Source organism: Anticarsia gemmatalis, chromosome 21, assembly GCF_050436995.1.
Source record: "Anticarsia gemmatalis isolate Benzon Research Colony breed Stoneville strain chromosome 21, ilAntGemm2 primary, whole genome shotgun sequence".
NCBI lineage: Eukaryota > Metazoa > Arthropoda > Insecta > Lepidoptera > Erebidae > Anticarsia > Anticarsia gemmatalis.
In genome coordinates, this window is record NC_134765.1 from 7159340 (window position 1) to 7175004 (window position 15665).

The 15665-nt window shown below is 35.7% G+C and overlaps 1 protein-coding gene and 1 long non-coding RNA gene across 3 annotated transcripts; one reads left to right on the forward strand and one right to left on the reverse strand.

The window, feature by feature from the left end:
* Positions 1–4740: 4740 nt before the first annotated feature.
* On the forward strand, positions 4741–7806 carry LOC142982088 (uncharacterized). Its single transcript, XR_012959962.1, has 3 exons — positions 4741–4837; positions 5389–5503; positions 7694–7806. It is a non-coding gene; the product is annotated as an uncharacterized LOC142982088 (long non-coding RNA).
* Med (Smad/Smad4 homolog Medea) lies at positions 5335–15659 on the reverse strand. Of its 2 annotated transcripts, XM_076128418.1 has the most exons (14): positions 15489–15659; positions 14839–15077; positions 14427–14601; positions 13962–14171; positions 13321–13716; positions 13035–13157; positions 12826–12945; positions 12632–12736; positions 12298–12428; positions 12136–12227; positions 10087–10255; positions 9616–9742; positions 9046–9190; positions 5335–8702 (listed from the first exon to the last, which is right to left on the reverse strand). In XM_076128418.1, the coding sequence occupies exons 2-14, from the start codon at positions 15073–15075 to the stop codon at positions 8633–8635; spliced, it is 2100 nt and encodes a 699-aa protein (XP_075984533.1). In that variant the 5' UTR covers positions 15076–15077; positions 15489–15659; the 3' UTR covers positions 5335–8632. The 2 variants fall into 2 exon arrangements, with proteins under 2 accessions (XP_075984533.1, XP_075984534.1); XM_076128419.1 differs by lacking the exon at positions 13321–13716.
* Between the last annotated feature and the right edge of the window lie 6 nt (positions 15660–15665).

Here is a 15665-nt window from a genome sequence, read left to right on the forward strand (position 1 = left end):
TGACTTATGACTTGGCTTGGCTTGATGTTCCGACTGCATATCGCACCCCCGGTGCAATACTGTCACTTATGCAAAAATTTAGTTTTTCAGGAGAAGTTTTAGTTTTTCATTTAAAACATTGAAACCTCACACAAAAATTACTTCATAAGATATCTATAGATTGGATTTTTTTAACAAAAGTGACAGTGTTGCACCGGGGGTGCGATATAATTCGATGTCCAGAGTGATTAATTAACGTGTGCACTACTTACTCATTACTCCAGAAATACAACCTGTTTATAACGTTCTTTATAATTGTTTCAACTTTCGGCTGCGCGAGATAACTTTGCGTGCCCGAATTTAGGAGCAAGTCGCTTCGATGAAGCAAAATAATAAAAACAAGAATTTCAATAGTGTGAATTTCAGACTGAAAGTAATTTGGTGTGTGCTACAAGTACTGTATAAATAGGTACACTACATTAGTTAAAGTATATGTTGTACAATATACCTACAACTCAGGTAGTTTAAGGCTAGAACTAGGTGGAAAGCTTTTTGTTTGACGACAACATAAAGTAGTTTTAAACAGTTTAGCTTAGGAACTTTTCACTTTAACTTCTAAATAGTAATAAGGGTCCACAAAACTAAATCAAAGTTAAGAAATCAAGTCGTCAATACTTGTAATTTAAGTATTTGAATCATACACTCAAGATTACAATATGACTGACACAAAACTTATTCCAGTGTGTGACGTAACACACTTCTGTCTAATATTAGTGCATTATCTTGTGTGGGTGCAAGTGACGAATGCTGAATGATGAACGATCATATTGAAGGGCGAGCTCAGATTCAGAAGAGAGGCTAGCCACGTGCAGACTCAGTGGCGCTAGTGCATGATATTTATTGGAACAGTGACTATAAAACAAAAAGTTTCTTTTCAACCACTGATGACTTGTTAACATAATGATAATAGTTTTAACTAAGTACTTTGGTTAATAAATGCATTTTGGCTGACACATCATCAGACCGAAATATTCGAGCGCCTGAAAATACCTTTTTCTAAATTGGCTTAACATTTTCTTAACTGCTGAAAAATTTATTAATTGCAAATTTTCATTATCATTAATCTTCAATTTTCGAGTATTTATGACTCAGCGACTCAGACAATCGAGTCAGGACATTGTCAATGCAGTCACAAAATCTCTCTCTGTCGATTCCTTAAGGTGCCTTAGTGTTTGCAATCGTTCTATCCTGACGTAGTAACTTTATTATGTAGTCCAATAATTTAGTAGAGAGCCCTGTATCTAAGGTTCGCCACCGGCTTAGGTTTACTTTATTCAGAATTTAGAAAATTGTGACCCACAGACTTAGAAGGCGATGGTGGCCTGTTTGATATAGCTCTCTTTTGAAACATTTTCCGTTGCTACTCCCCTCCTAATGTTTGTAGCGTAATGTTATATAGCCTATAGTTTCCTTCAATAACAGGCTTTCCAACAGTAAAATAATTTATTAATCACCAGTTCCTGAGACCGCACCAGCAGTTCCTGAGATTAGCGCGTTCAAACAAACAGACTCTATAATATTAGTATAGATTACTCAAAATTACTAATTGTAATCTAAATAAATCGTAAATACCAAGGCTCTCTTTACTAAGTTGTCGGACTATAGATCCTTGTAGGTGTACCAATATGTTTATCTTACGTTTGTTCGTTTCATTGCTTTTGAGAATTAGTTTGTTTTTAATTTGTCTGTCTGGTTGTTTGGAGCGAGTGATGGAATGTGTTTAATCTCTGTTTGGGTGATTCTATTTCTTAGACTGGGATTAGAATTGTTGTTTATAGCGGTTTTTCCTTGTATTGTGGTAATTACTGATACAATACAACTTACTTCTTTTCTACAAAAATCATAAACCGATCTTATATTCTCTAGAACCATTTCTTATACAAGCTTTATGCTTATATGCTTGATAATATCTTAAAACAGTAACCTAGCCAGGCTATACGTAATCAATGCTTTTGTATGTATGCAATGTACTCGTACGTAATCAATTTTTATCACTAATAAGATTATCTGTTTTGTCGGGAATTAAATAGTGGGAGAGAGAACCTAATAATTTAATTACAAGAAATGAAATCCCTAGTTCAAACCGGCGGCCAACAGTTTCAATGTCAACACCAATATTCGTTCAATCAACGATCTCATATCGGAAATGCCGACCGCTTAGTTTATCTCAAAGTGACCCGAAGTCAAAGAGTCGAATGAATCACCAACAAACCTGTATCGACATTCGACGCGCTTCGAACAAAATGTTCTAGCCGCTATAATTAGTACTAAAACATCTATCATTATATGAAGTTCATACGACAAGGACAATGGCATACTCATTTCCGTTGATGCTATTTTTGAGGGAGTTTTCAAGAGCAAATTATTTTGTATGCATTGAAAACATGTGTTGACATGCTTTTATTAGTAGAAAGTCTAAGGGAGGTCTAACGTAAAACTACTATCGTTTATCAATTTTTTTATAATTGAACCATTTAACAATGTCATTAGAAATTGTTGCATTCTCTCCTGAGTAAATGACATCTCAAAAACTTAATGTGGAAACATGAGCGTGGTAACAATTTATCTATACCTTAGATAGGTATAGTAAAGGTAAATTAGAACCAATAAGGCACCTTATTACCTAAGCTTTTAAAAACTTATGACCTAGGTACAGTACAATGCATCACTAACTATGATGCATCTGCTGATACTTTTCACAAAAGAATATACAGGACCAAAAGTAACAACGGGTTCTCTCGACTACTCCCGACCGGATAACTTTTCAAAGTTTGATTTTTCAACAGAAATGTTTTCCGATTCTCTGATTAAGTAAACCTTAAGTCACAGTCCAGTACAACCTTCAAAACAATACTTCATCTGTCAGCAATCTCCATCAAAGATAGCATCACAAGTGACGGTCAAACCAATTATTTTAAAGTAAAAAAAAATATTTCAATGAAAAGCGTTAGGGAAGCTGTGAAATAACTCCAACGTAAAATGAAAAACATGTAAACAGGGCCGGCCTCGGGATCTAAAAATAAAACTAATATTTCGGAATATTCCCTCGACGCTTCTCCTCGCAGATTTACATTTGTAAATATTTAAACTTTACTATTCTATGTATTTGAATTCATTTCTCATGTTTTTAACTTTCAGGTCGAAAGAGAGCACAACAGACGTTCAGAATAATGTACCATTGCGATATAACGAAAAGTTAAGAAGGTAGATCTATTATTTTATTACTTTTTCAACTTTAATGTCTATATCGTCCATTTTAGTAAGTATTATATCTTTAACTTATATTATAATAGTTATAATAGAGAAGTTCAGTAGAGTCATATCATGTTTTAAGCTTCAACGTGTAAATACAGGTAATTTACAGCACGTTACCTGGTTACCAGTATCTCACCAACAAAGGAATTACAAAATCAACCGCAGATAAGGAAAAAGCCTTCGTAGAAATGAAGTAACCACCTTTCAAAACAAAAACAGGATTCCAATTAACATTCCTTATTATGTGGAACCTCCAACATATGTTATACCAATGAAAAATAGTGATATGAAAAAATGTGAGGGCCAGTGTCGAGAACGATTCACAGGTCACACGAAAATAACCGTAAAACATTATTGAAAGTCGACACACATAATATTGTGTCTCTTACTGTGTACACCATCAATGTTATTATGTATTGCGAAATGACACAGATTCGTAGTGTGTTCGTAGTTGGAAACACGCAGTGCTCGGTCGATTGGAATGGTGCCGATGCGCGGGAGTGAGTCGCGAAGTATTTATAGTGGAGTGACCAATGATGGGGCGTGGTGGAAGATATGAGGGAAAGCGGAAACTTAGGGACAGGATCAAAGAAAATTATATGAATAATGATATCGTTAACTTAATGGATGATAATTTGTTGTTATTTAAATGGGCGCCCGCTAATGAAGATATCCTATAGATATGGGTGTTCGTTAGAGATACCATCATTATAATATAATGTGGGAGGTTAATTGTAAACTAGAAGAATCTCATTCACTTTTTATTAATATAAGTTAAGTTACATCTCATATTTTATCGTTAGATCCCTAAGTTTAACCCATTCACTGATAAAATAAATATTTCTTGTTACCAAAAACAGTTATTGAAATACTATTTTCACGTTTAATAGGTGGAGTTAGTTAGATACCACTATAATTTTGTTTATGCAGAATCCCATACGATGCTGGTATCTTCGGGTTTCTAGATTAAGATTTAATTTAGTTTTCTATCTGTTGTAATGGTTGAGTTGCAGTACTTACTCTTATGACTTGCGTTATTTGTTTCAAAGGACAATAAAGTTTCAAACTCAGATATCGCTATGAATAATCGCACTAAAATTTAATTTATTATTATTGTATTTGTGCTCTATGAAACGTTTTGGAATAAACATTCAAATAGTCGTAAATAGATTCCAATAAACAGTGACATAGTTGACCTATTTGTCGGCCACACGAATTCATATATATTGTTCTAAATAGACTTCGAATTCACGCAGCGGCGAGAACCTCTAAACTTTATCACTGCGCCATGGCCGTTTTCTGCGAAGCAATTGATCCTATTGTATCTTGAATAAACAATAGAAATCCCACATTACTTATCATTTCTCTATAACATCTTAGTTAAAAGATAGCCTTGCACATTTTATGATTGTCCTTCCAAGAAAGGAACAGAAGATAGGATTTCCCTAGTTACATGCTCAGACATGCAGTCGATGTGTTTTTACAAAGAACTCTTTTTATGTGTATTAGATAAGGATGCAGTCCTTGACTTCGGGATTCCCAGGTTATTAAAAATCCCACTTTTTATTCTCACGGGTTCTTAAAATATTGTTTTAGGCCCCATTTTAGCGTATAATTCTAGTAACGAAAAATCTGGGCTTACAAAAATATTGTACTTTTCTTTTACCTGTGCAAAATAATATCGCTTGATATGCGTTATGTTCCATTCGTACTTTTAAATGGATCTCCGATAAGATAAAGCCTGTAATTGCCATACTGCTTAATGCCTCCAAAATGTGTTGTTTGTGGAATTAGGCGTCATTTTCACAAAGTACTTATATTGTCAATTAAATTATTATACGTTATTTACAGCAACCATTCGAAATAAAGCTCAAATTTGATTGCAACTTGTATAACTAACGTCGTATTGTTTCAGGGCAAACAATATTGAACTCTATAACAACTACAATAATGTTGATCCTCGATTGACTGAAAACAATAACTTCTCAAGTAGTTCCTGCTAAATGAGAACTAATTAAATATTAAAATGAATCAGGGATTATACAAATAAAACGATTATAAGAGGAATAACCTTTATATTCATTTGTTTCATAGTTTCACTCTTAACTATGCGCTTAGGCTACGTTCGTGTGCGGTACTACATCAACGTAGAAGGGGGAACAACGATGTAGTGACGATTGCGAGGACAATGTTATACAACAATTATCATGTGAGTTTGCTTACAACTGTTAATATGTGGCTCTTTGTGTTAGAGACCAGTATTATTTATTATCTAAGTTTTGTACCATGATATTTTACATTTTTCAGCAGTTAATCGAATTGAGGATGTCAATGTTGACAGCCACGCTTCTGACCTGTAGATTTTCTTTTAAAGCTGCGCGTACACAGCGTCGGAATTGTAGCATACGGACCGTAAAAATCTTATCACTTTGTATTTATTTCTGTGACGCCGAAATGCCGATCATGTAAACGCAGTACCATAGAAGTTAATACACAGCAACAAATTCTTACGGTCCGTATTGTATATTATATTATTTGAGGTAATAAATAATACCGATCCCTAATACAAACATTCGTGCTAACATTCCAAAACGGCAGAGCTTATACTAATCACAATAACATCATAGTCGCTCGAGATTTAGACAAAAATACTTTCTCAATGGGATATAAGGAGCGCTATAAATATGTCGGCGACATAACGTTTCAATAACTTGTTCAAAACAAGAAGTTCGCGTCGTATTTACATAAGCATAGTTAATTAATGTTCACAATCTGAACAACAAACATTAGTCTTCAACTTTGGATAACTTCGGTATATTCTCCAATAACTGTTAGTCAATGGTTCACTATAAACTTGTACTCGAGAACTCGTCAAACATATCGGATCTCGTAACTGTCCTATGTAGAATTTGACAAATATCTTTATTATTCAAAAACTTCAACATCATTTTAAAAACTTACCACATATTAATATCATCTAAAACCCTTTGAATCCTTTTGATCACTATAAAGAGGTATTTTTGATACACAATTTGTTGTGAGAAGCTTTCCAAGAGAAATTTTTAATGAATATAATTAATTAGTAAGTACCGACTCGCGATATAACTTACTTCGTACTGAGATACTACTGGTTCTAGTCAAAATATTCTCAATAAATTGTACTATTTACAAAACTTGCATAATCCGAATGTTTACAAACACATTGGTAACAATATTAAAAATTGTAAATTGTAAAATTCCGATGCATAAACTAAATCGTTATAAGCAATAACAAAAATAATAGAATATTTTGTGATGATCACTCGTTATCAACGTAAAACTGAACATTTATAAAACTGATATTATTTTATTCAAATGAAAACTGCAAGCTTAATATTCTCTCTCTGTTAGAGTTAAAATAATAAACACTATATTAGTTTATCATCGAACGACGTTCGATCGTGCTCATCTTAATAAAAATAATTAATTATCATAAAAAAATCGAAAACACTAACTTTCACTAACAGTAACTGTATAAAATCATTCAACACAAGATAATTATTAATCTGCCAAGTAATAATAATTAAAGCAAATCTTAAGCAAACGACAAAAAAATCTCATATACTTTTTTAAAAAACACCATTACTAATCTTATATCTATAACCTTTTACGATTTCGTACACAAAATATGTCATTTTATTCTTATCTTAGTGTTATCTACACATTCACCGAAATAATAATGTATCATTGGGAAATCCTGACGATAGCCGACGTCGAGCGCGCGCACGCATTACTCTATACATGTTTTGTTAGCACATCACAGATCATCTATAGCTTAGCGAAATTGCATCACCACCACTCACGCATTGAATACTTTCAGAGTGAATAACATATCGTTGTTTTACATATTTTAGTTTAGATGTTTTGAAACACTACCCTTATGTCGAAAACCGCAGATAAGGTAGAAATACGTGTAAAAATAAATCAGCACACATGTTTAGATTTTATAAATATTCCTCTCTGAAAGCACTCAACACGATTAAATAAATAACGAAATATCAAACCGCACATCAACTGCACAAGTTTAACTACAAGTCCAGTAGATGCGTGCCTTGATCAAATAAACATGATGCATGCAATTCCACTAATGAGGCACATCACACTAACAAAAATACAGCCTTACCACTTCGCGCAACTCGCTTTTCTACTAAATAAACGTTACATATATCATAAATTATCGTAACAACTAACTTACGTAGACGCGATAGCTTAGCTTACTCTATGTCGAAAGCTAATTCCCATTTGGCTTCTTTCAAGTTGAACCATAATTATGTCTTGTTTTATATCTACACTAGTATTTATTATAAAAAAATGCCTTAATTTGGTATCGCTGTTACTAAAATTCGTATTTCATTTACAGAATAACTCCACGAACCCACTGCGTCCATATTGAGCGTCAGACGAAACTGCGTGCGTCCGTCGAACACTTTTAAAAATATAAATACTAATATCTTACATTATTATTACTTTAATTCATTTAGGATTTGTGAAAAATATTTTACTGAGATCCTTTTAATATGTTCTTTAGTTTGTTCCATCTCAATACTGTTACATACATAATAGATTAACTTACTTTTACTGAATCTACTTACATTAGTTTAGACACAAGACATAAATTATAAGTTCACCTTTTTTTTAAACACGAGCGAATCACTCACCACACTGTGTGCAAAAACAATTGTATTGTAATTTCAACCAACAATATAACCAAACCAAATAAAAATAAACATTACCGCCGGAAGACAAAACAATTTGGAAGACAAATAGGCCAAATACATAATTTTGACGATATGATCACAATAAAATAATGACTAAATAAATAAATGCTACTCATATGGCGTGTGCTGACATTCTCCAAGCGTGGCATACTACTCTCAACATAGTCCGTTCCGCAACTTAACTTAAAACAAGTAGTATGACACACAAAAGGCGCTGGACCGTCGAAAGTGACACTATTACTACTGAAATCTTGCAACACAGTTCAGAAACTTAAGAAAACCGTGGGGTTATCTATATCACATAACGATATAATTGTAACAACCTTGTTTTGTACTCCAATATCAATAGCTGCCAGAACAATAACAATCCCCAACATAGAAAAACACATTTGTATCGCTTATGTTACAAGCAAGTCTTTAGTAACGGTATCACTTGCGGCAGTGAGGGCCTAAACACATAATCTTCGGTCACAAATCACAATCACTAGAGTTCGGTCGTCGACGAGTGTCGTCCATTCACTTTGCACTAGTGTGGCGGCGTCGGTGGTCGCTCGAAGGCCTCAAAAGAAGCCGATCAACTCCTACTCGATCGTGCTCCGCGGACCGTCGATCGGCATCGTGTGCAACACCTCGTCTAGCAACTGCAAGGCCCTGCAAATACATAATTAACTTGTTAAAATCAAACGTGAAAGTTCAGAAAAAGCTTATATTATATTATCTAGAAGATTAATGAACTAAATAATGTATGAATAACTCATATATTTTAGTAAATCTACCATTATACATGGTCGTTTTTATTTTCTAGATATTTATAATTTGTTTGAATAACATCCACAAATTTCCATTACTTTTCCTACAAACACTAACATTTTCAGAAATACCAACATAATAATCAAAAAATCTGCCTCTAGCAACTCTTGTCTAATCTCATAACAATTATAAGCTTAATTAACAAAAGGTAAAGCACGCGTTATTTGAGAGTAATAACAGTTACCTATGTAGATGCACCTCGACCCAGCACGGCGTCTCCTTGATGGAGGTGCGCGGGTAGTCGGGCCCCCAGCCCTTCACGAACGACAGCCGCACGATGCACAGCCGCCGCAGGTCGTCCACGCCTATGCCAGCCGCTGCCGACAAACCTGCAATATTGCAATCATAGCCACATAATAAACAACATACAAACATTTTGGAAAGTACCATTCCCTCAGACTTAAAAAAAGCTTAGAACTATTCATCAAAAAAATTTTTGTTTCGCCAACATCCATGCAGAAATCTATGCAATAATTATGAAACGATGACCAGATCAACCATTGTGTTAGGTTGCCGTAATATAATGAATAATGCAGCATAGTCCACCTTTTTCCAATAAACTCGTATCACATTTGAACACGTTTTATCATAGCTACAAAATTGCACTGCTCTATATTCGGTTCAGACAAATCTTTCAGAAAATGTTAAACATATAACAAAACATATCTTCATAAGGGTTAAAAAATAACTGATTAAGTGAAATAATGCTGTAGAAATTGCGTTAAACAAAAACGTTTCTTATAAATAACCATACACTTGTTCATAGTGGGATGTTGCGGCTGTATATGTCCGGCGACGGCGGCCGCTTGCGCCGCAGCCGCGGCCTGCGCCGTCGCAGCTTGAGTCTGCATTTGACGATGGCATTGACGCAGGTCAAACACCTGTGAAGAGCATTAAATCATAAGAATATATACCACACAAGCTAGAAACATGGAAATGCTGCTAACGATGAAGTTTTGGGTTCGATTCTCGGGTTGAGAAAAATGTATGAGTGTGTCTTTTCTAATCTATACAAGATCGGAGTAAGGAACGAGCGCGCCCGTATTATGCGAGAATGATTTTGAATTGCGAAACCCGAGTATATTTCATGCACCTCAGCTTACTTTTTCGAGTAAAAAAGGCATAAAACTGTAAAATAAATAAATAAATCATTTTTTAAAGACATAACTCTTTTAACGACCTTTAATAGGATATTAAAGACACGTAGCTCATTTAGGCTTATTACCTTAATACAAGCCGAAGGGTATATCTTGTGCACGGCGTCGCCGGGCGCCCGGCCCGCCTCCCGGTCCAGGTAGTAGGACTGCACGAACACCGAGTGGTCGCTGAGGCAGCGCAGCCACACGTCGCCCTCGCCGCGCAGGTCCAGTTGCACGCCCTTGCCGATGTGCAGCCTGCAAGTAAATGATAATACCCTTAATAACGCATACTAATATTAGTGGCTAATTTCAAAACAATTTATCTGTTTATTTCTCGTCTTAGGTACTAAATCAATAGAAAAATTGATTTATTCGTGGGAAAGGATCGTTCACGTTGATCGTTCACGATCGTATCACTATTCTTCAAACTTCACGAGACTCGCGGGCGTAAGACATTTATACCATTGTATCGCCTATCCGAATGTTTGTTATTTGGGTTGACTTGAAATTGTGGTTCATTGATATACAGGGTGTGGCGTAAATAATGGATAATCCTTTACCAGCGGATGGGCGACCACCCGACTGATCTAAAAATTAAAAGTTACCTCTGGCACAAGTATCATAGTTTTTGAGATTTTGGCCATTTAGTGTGTTTTTTAAGAAAGCGATTTCCGCTCGTTCTTTTTGATGCTGTGATCACAATTTAAGGCTTTTTTTAATCCGTTTTTTGCAAATAAATCCTGAATAGATGTGCTATTGAATCTAGAATCTTGTTTTGTTATTACTACTTGTTTTTTATTTAAATTATGCATTCAAAGTTAAATTTTATAATCTTTCAAAACTTTTGTGCAACTTTGAGCACTTGTGGTGAAAAAAAAATGTATGGTGGCTTTACTGCCCACGCCATAAATAATTTCTAAATTTTATTAGAATTCTAAATTGGTATAACATGCAGCATTAATACCGATTATTGTCAAAATATTACAAAGAACTTAAATTATTAACACTTTTGCCGGTCGACTAATTTTATTTTTGCACGCTAAGCGCGTTCTAAATTCAATAGCACATCTATTCAGGATTTAATTGCAGAAAACGGATTTAAAAAAAGCTTTATTTTGTGATCACAGCATCAAAAAGTCCGAGCGTAAATCGCTTTCTCAAACACACATAATGGCCGAATTTTTTTGCAAATAAATCCTGAATTGATCTGTTATTGAACCTAATATCTTGTTTTGTTATTACTACTTGTCTTTTATTTAAAATATGCATTCAAAGTTAAAAATTATAATTTTTCAACACTTTTGTGCAACTTTGAGCACTTGTGGTGAAAAAAAAATTTATGGTGGCTTTACTGGCCACGCCATAAATAATTTCTAAATTTTATTAGAATTAAATAGATTTAAAATTTATCTCTGGCACAAGTATCATAGTTTTTGAGATTTTGGCCATTTTGTGTTTTTTAAGAAATCGATTTACGCTCGTACTTATTGATGCTGTGATCACAAAATTAAGGCTTTTTTTAAATCCGTTTTTTGCAATTAAATCCTGAATAGATGTGCTATTGAATCCAGAACGCGCATAGCGTGTAAAAATAAAATTAGTCGACCGGCAAAAGTGTTAATAATTTAAGTTCTTTGTAATATTTTGACAATAATCGGTATTAATGCTGCAAGTTATACCAATTTAGAATTCTAATAAAATTTAGAAATTATTTATGGCGTGGGCAGTAAAGCCACCATACATTTTTTTTTCACCACAAGTGCTCAAAGTTGCACAAAAGTTTTGAAAGATTATAAAATTTAACTATGAATGCATAATTTAAATAAAAAACAAGTAGTAATAACAAAACAAGATTCTAGATTCAATAGCACATCTATTCAGGATTTATTTGCAAAAAACGGATTAAAAAAAAACCTTAAACTGTGATCACAGCATCAAAAAGAACGAGCGGAAATCGTTTTCTTAAAAAACACACTAAATGGCCAAAATCTCAAAAACTATGATACTTGTGCCAGAGGTAACTTTTAATTTTTAGATCAGTCGGGTGGTCGCCCATCCGCTGGTAAAGGATTATCCTTTATTTACGCCACACCCTGTATACAATCAACAATCAATTAAAATAAATAACACCTTACCTCGCACGTTCGCTCTGTTCCGTCCTATGAACATTACTGAGCGCACCCAAACAGAATCTGTTACCACCAGAAGGATCCACATAACCATCAACCTGCGAAAAAGATTAACATCATTATAGAGTTCTCTTTATAGTGACGAATGTATGCAGTGTTTATACTTACAGTAACATTAGGTCTACTGGACGGCACTTTGAACGTCTCTCCAACTTGCGTGTCCAGTTCGAAATACGCAACAGAACACCAGTACTCTGGAGCTGGCTGACTTGACAATAAGCCTCCTGGGTTACCATTGTCTGCAAATGAACATCACATAAAAAAATACTTAATAAATGACCTACATTAAGACATTCGTACTTGGCTAGCAAGTCTGAAAACCGCTTAAATAATAATTCTTTGACAAAAATTCCGCATCACATTTACAAACACATCCCAATTATAAGCCAGTCTGTCTATTGACGGCCTTTCTCAGGCTATTGTCTTAAACACAAATACTAACAGTAATGGTGGTGATGCGCAGGCGCATCGAGCGGCACGGGCGGCGCAGCGGGAGGCGGAGCCAGACTCTGCGTATACGTCAGTGTGTTGTTGCCTGTCCATGTGCCTGCGTATAACGTATTTATTTAACATGCAAATTATCTTATTTATACTCCATAGAATAATATAGTGTTTTAGTAGTTTGTGAATTCGCACCTTGTTGTTGTTGATGTTGAGTACGATGCGGCAAGGGACTGGGCTGCGGTGCTGGACTCCCATCTGTCGTGAAACCATTCTGTTGTGATCCCTCCCCAGATCCCGGAGACACTGTGCCTGCTGTAGTAAAGCATTATTTTATCACATCCATCCATACTTCCTTCTTCCTTTCTTAATTGATGGTGTCATCATTGTTAGTGACTACTTACATGGCAGTGTCTGCGTCAGCTGGGTGGTATCATTAGAAGTTTGCTCCTGAGCGAAGAAAGTAGGCGTCGCATTATCAATGAGAGGGGTCGTGGCGCCCGGCGACATACTCACTGGCAATGCAGCTAAAACATACGCATCAAGATCAAATACACACTAACATGCTACCTTTTCTTTATAGTTCTTCTAAATGCCGCCGACAAACCACAAAAACTACCACTCAAATTAATAACAAAGAAACGTGAATAAAAAGTAAAATACAGTGCAAATCAAAATCGAGAAGCTTACAATGGTTCATTCTTTTAGGCAGCCACAACTGGCGCGCGTCCATAGTGTCGGGGGGCTCCAGTTTGGGCGCCACCGCACGTTGTTGCGCCATGGCCAGCTGGTGCTGAGGGCTGGGCAGGGACAGAGGCCTGTTGAGGCCGGGGATTTGCGGTGTCGCTGGAGACATTTGCGCTGGAGCCGCGGCAAGACGAGGCGAGGCGAGTTGCGTGGGACCTGCTGACATCTGCGCCCCGGGCGGCAGCTGCGGCGCAGGGGCCATCTGAGGCGGCCCGTGCGGCCCCATCATCTGCGGGCCCGGCGGCGGGTGCCCCAGCGGCGTCATGGGCGGGGCGGGGGCCCGCAGCGGGGTCCGCGGTGCGTGTGACGGCGAGAACATGTTCGGAACGCCCTCGGGCGCTAGCGAAACGCAAAGTAAATTTAGCATGCAGCGAAAATAAAACTAAGGCTCGAATCTACCACACAAATTAAAACATTTATGAAAAGCTTCAACAATGTAGACAAAGACTTAAAACACTTTTAACATTAAGGACCATAAAAATATCTTAAAAGAATCACATGTACATGGGTCCTTCCAGTATGTATTGTACCTATTTAATAGGAAATATTGACAGTACACATATAATATGACCTTTCAATCTTACTTTGTCCCTGGTTTATAATGATGTTAGCAGTCTGGAACTGCTGATGATGGTGAGGTATTGTGGAGTGGTGGTGCCTAGGGCTTGTGGCGTGATGTTGTATAGTCACCATCTCTCCTGTGTCCATGTCCATACCATTGCCGCTAAGACCAGCTGTGTATTCATCCTTTACTAACCTACTTGGGCCTGATTGAAGTGTGAGTCCTGACAAATCTGCAAGTTTTTCTTGTTTGAGAAATCTTGAAGCACATAAAATTCTAGTACTAGCCCTAGTTAAGATGTTATCCCAAGAAAGGTTAAACTTCAAATGAAACTCTCCTTACTCTTAAAATCAAAGAAATTGCACCCTATTTTTAGAATAGTAACTATTGCAACAATAGATACAAAAGTTTAGTCTAGACACTATTTTATCCTAGTCCAAACCAGTTTAACAAATAATAGACAATTAGTACTATTATTAAGACTTACCAATGCCAGGGGAAACTACCCTTTCATAGTGGTAGGGGTTGACACAAACCGAGTCACACTTGAGATCAAAAGCAAATTGACAAAATTTTACATGTTTTAGTTCATTTTTGTGTAGATCTGGCCATCTCCATATACGAGCATAAATTACATGAGGGAATCCTTTTCGACCAGCCACCTTAAAAAGATAACATTACTATTTTAGTTTTGAACTGTGCAAAAATTTATAATAAATTCTATATCAATTTATCTGGCCTTGCTAAAGGACAGTTTTTCTATTAATACATCTACTTATCTTTAATTAAAATATTCTCAGTGTTTTTGGTTAGTGCAAAATGACTCACCAAATAGAAAACCTACGAAAAAAATAAGAATCATTCAAATTGCATAATAATTAATTTATTTCTTGTGTTACCTGTAATCTTCCATCTAGAGTCCTCTGTATTGTCACACATTTGCTAGGATGAGCCCCATTAGTTGTGATAGCTGTGATCAAAGAGTCTAGTTCATCCCGTTTCTCTTTTAGTTTCTTCACCAGGGACTCAATGGCTCTCTTGGAGAACCCCTCACTTTCTCCACCTTGCCTGTGGCACATTAACGAGTGGACGATGCTCAAGCATGCGTCCGCCGACGTCGGCGCCGTGGTATTCATGGCTAAAATGCAATACAACAACTTATAGGTTACTACAACTAGAAACCAAACTTAAATAAAAACTACACATAAATAGTGCTTAAATTTGCAAGTTTAAAGAGCGCTTCACTTTAAATAAAGTAATTTCAAACAGAAGAGATATATAGAAATAGTAATGTGATACAATTAGACAAAGTAATGACCAGTTAATTAATTTCAAATCAGAATACAAAAATACAACTTCTCTGAGAGATTTAGTATAAATGATGTACCGTAAATTGGTTAAAGCAAATCTTAGCAACCTGTAATATATTTATAATTGTAATTTATAAGATTATTTCCCGAAAATAAGTCATAATAAAACTGAAAATAAAAGGAATTATTCACATAACGAATGAAGCTATTTTATCATAACAAGGACATCGACAACGTACCTGATTGTTTCACCAGATTTGCTTCAATTAATTTTAAATGAAAGCATTTAATCACTGCATTTATTTACTAAAATTATGAGTAAATTATCAAAATTAATTCCTTTTATTGTGAGATGATACCAAAACAGAAAGCGACATTTTGGCGGCCCATAGACTTTGTAGAAGAATAAAGTGTTG

Coding starts and splice junctions, on each gene's coding strand:
- Med (XM_076128418.1), bottom strand. CDS start 15,075: ATGAATACCACGGCGCCGACGTCGGCGGACGCATGCTTGAGCATCGTC. Junction 14,602..14,838: donor CTCTAGATGGAAGATTACAG/GTAACACAAGAA, acceptor TATCTTTTTAAG/GTGGCTGGTCGAAAAGGATT. Junction 8,703..9,045: donor GTCGAGGTGCATCTACATAG/GTAACTGTTATT, acceptor ATGTATTTGCAG/GGCCTTGCAGTTGCTAGACG.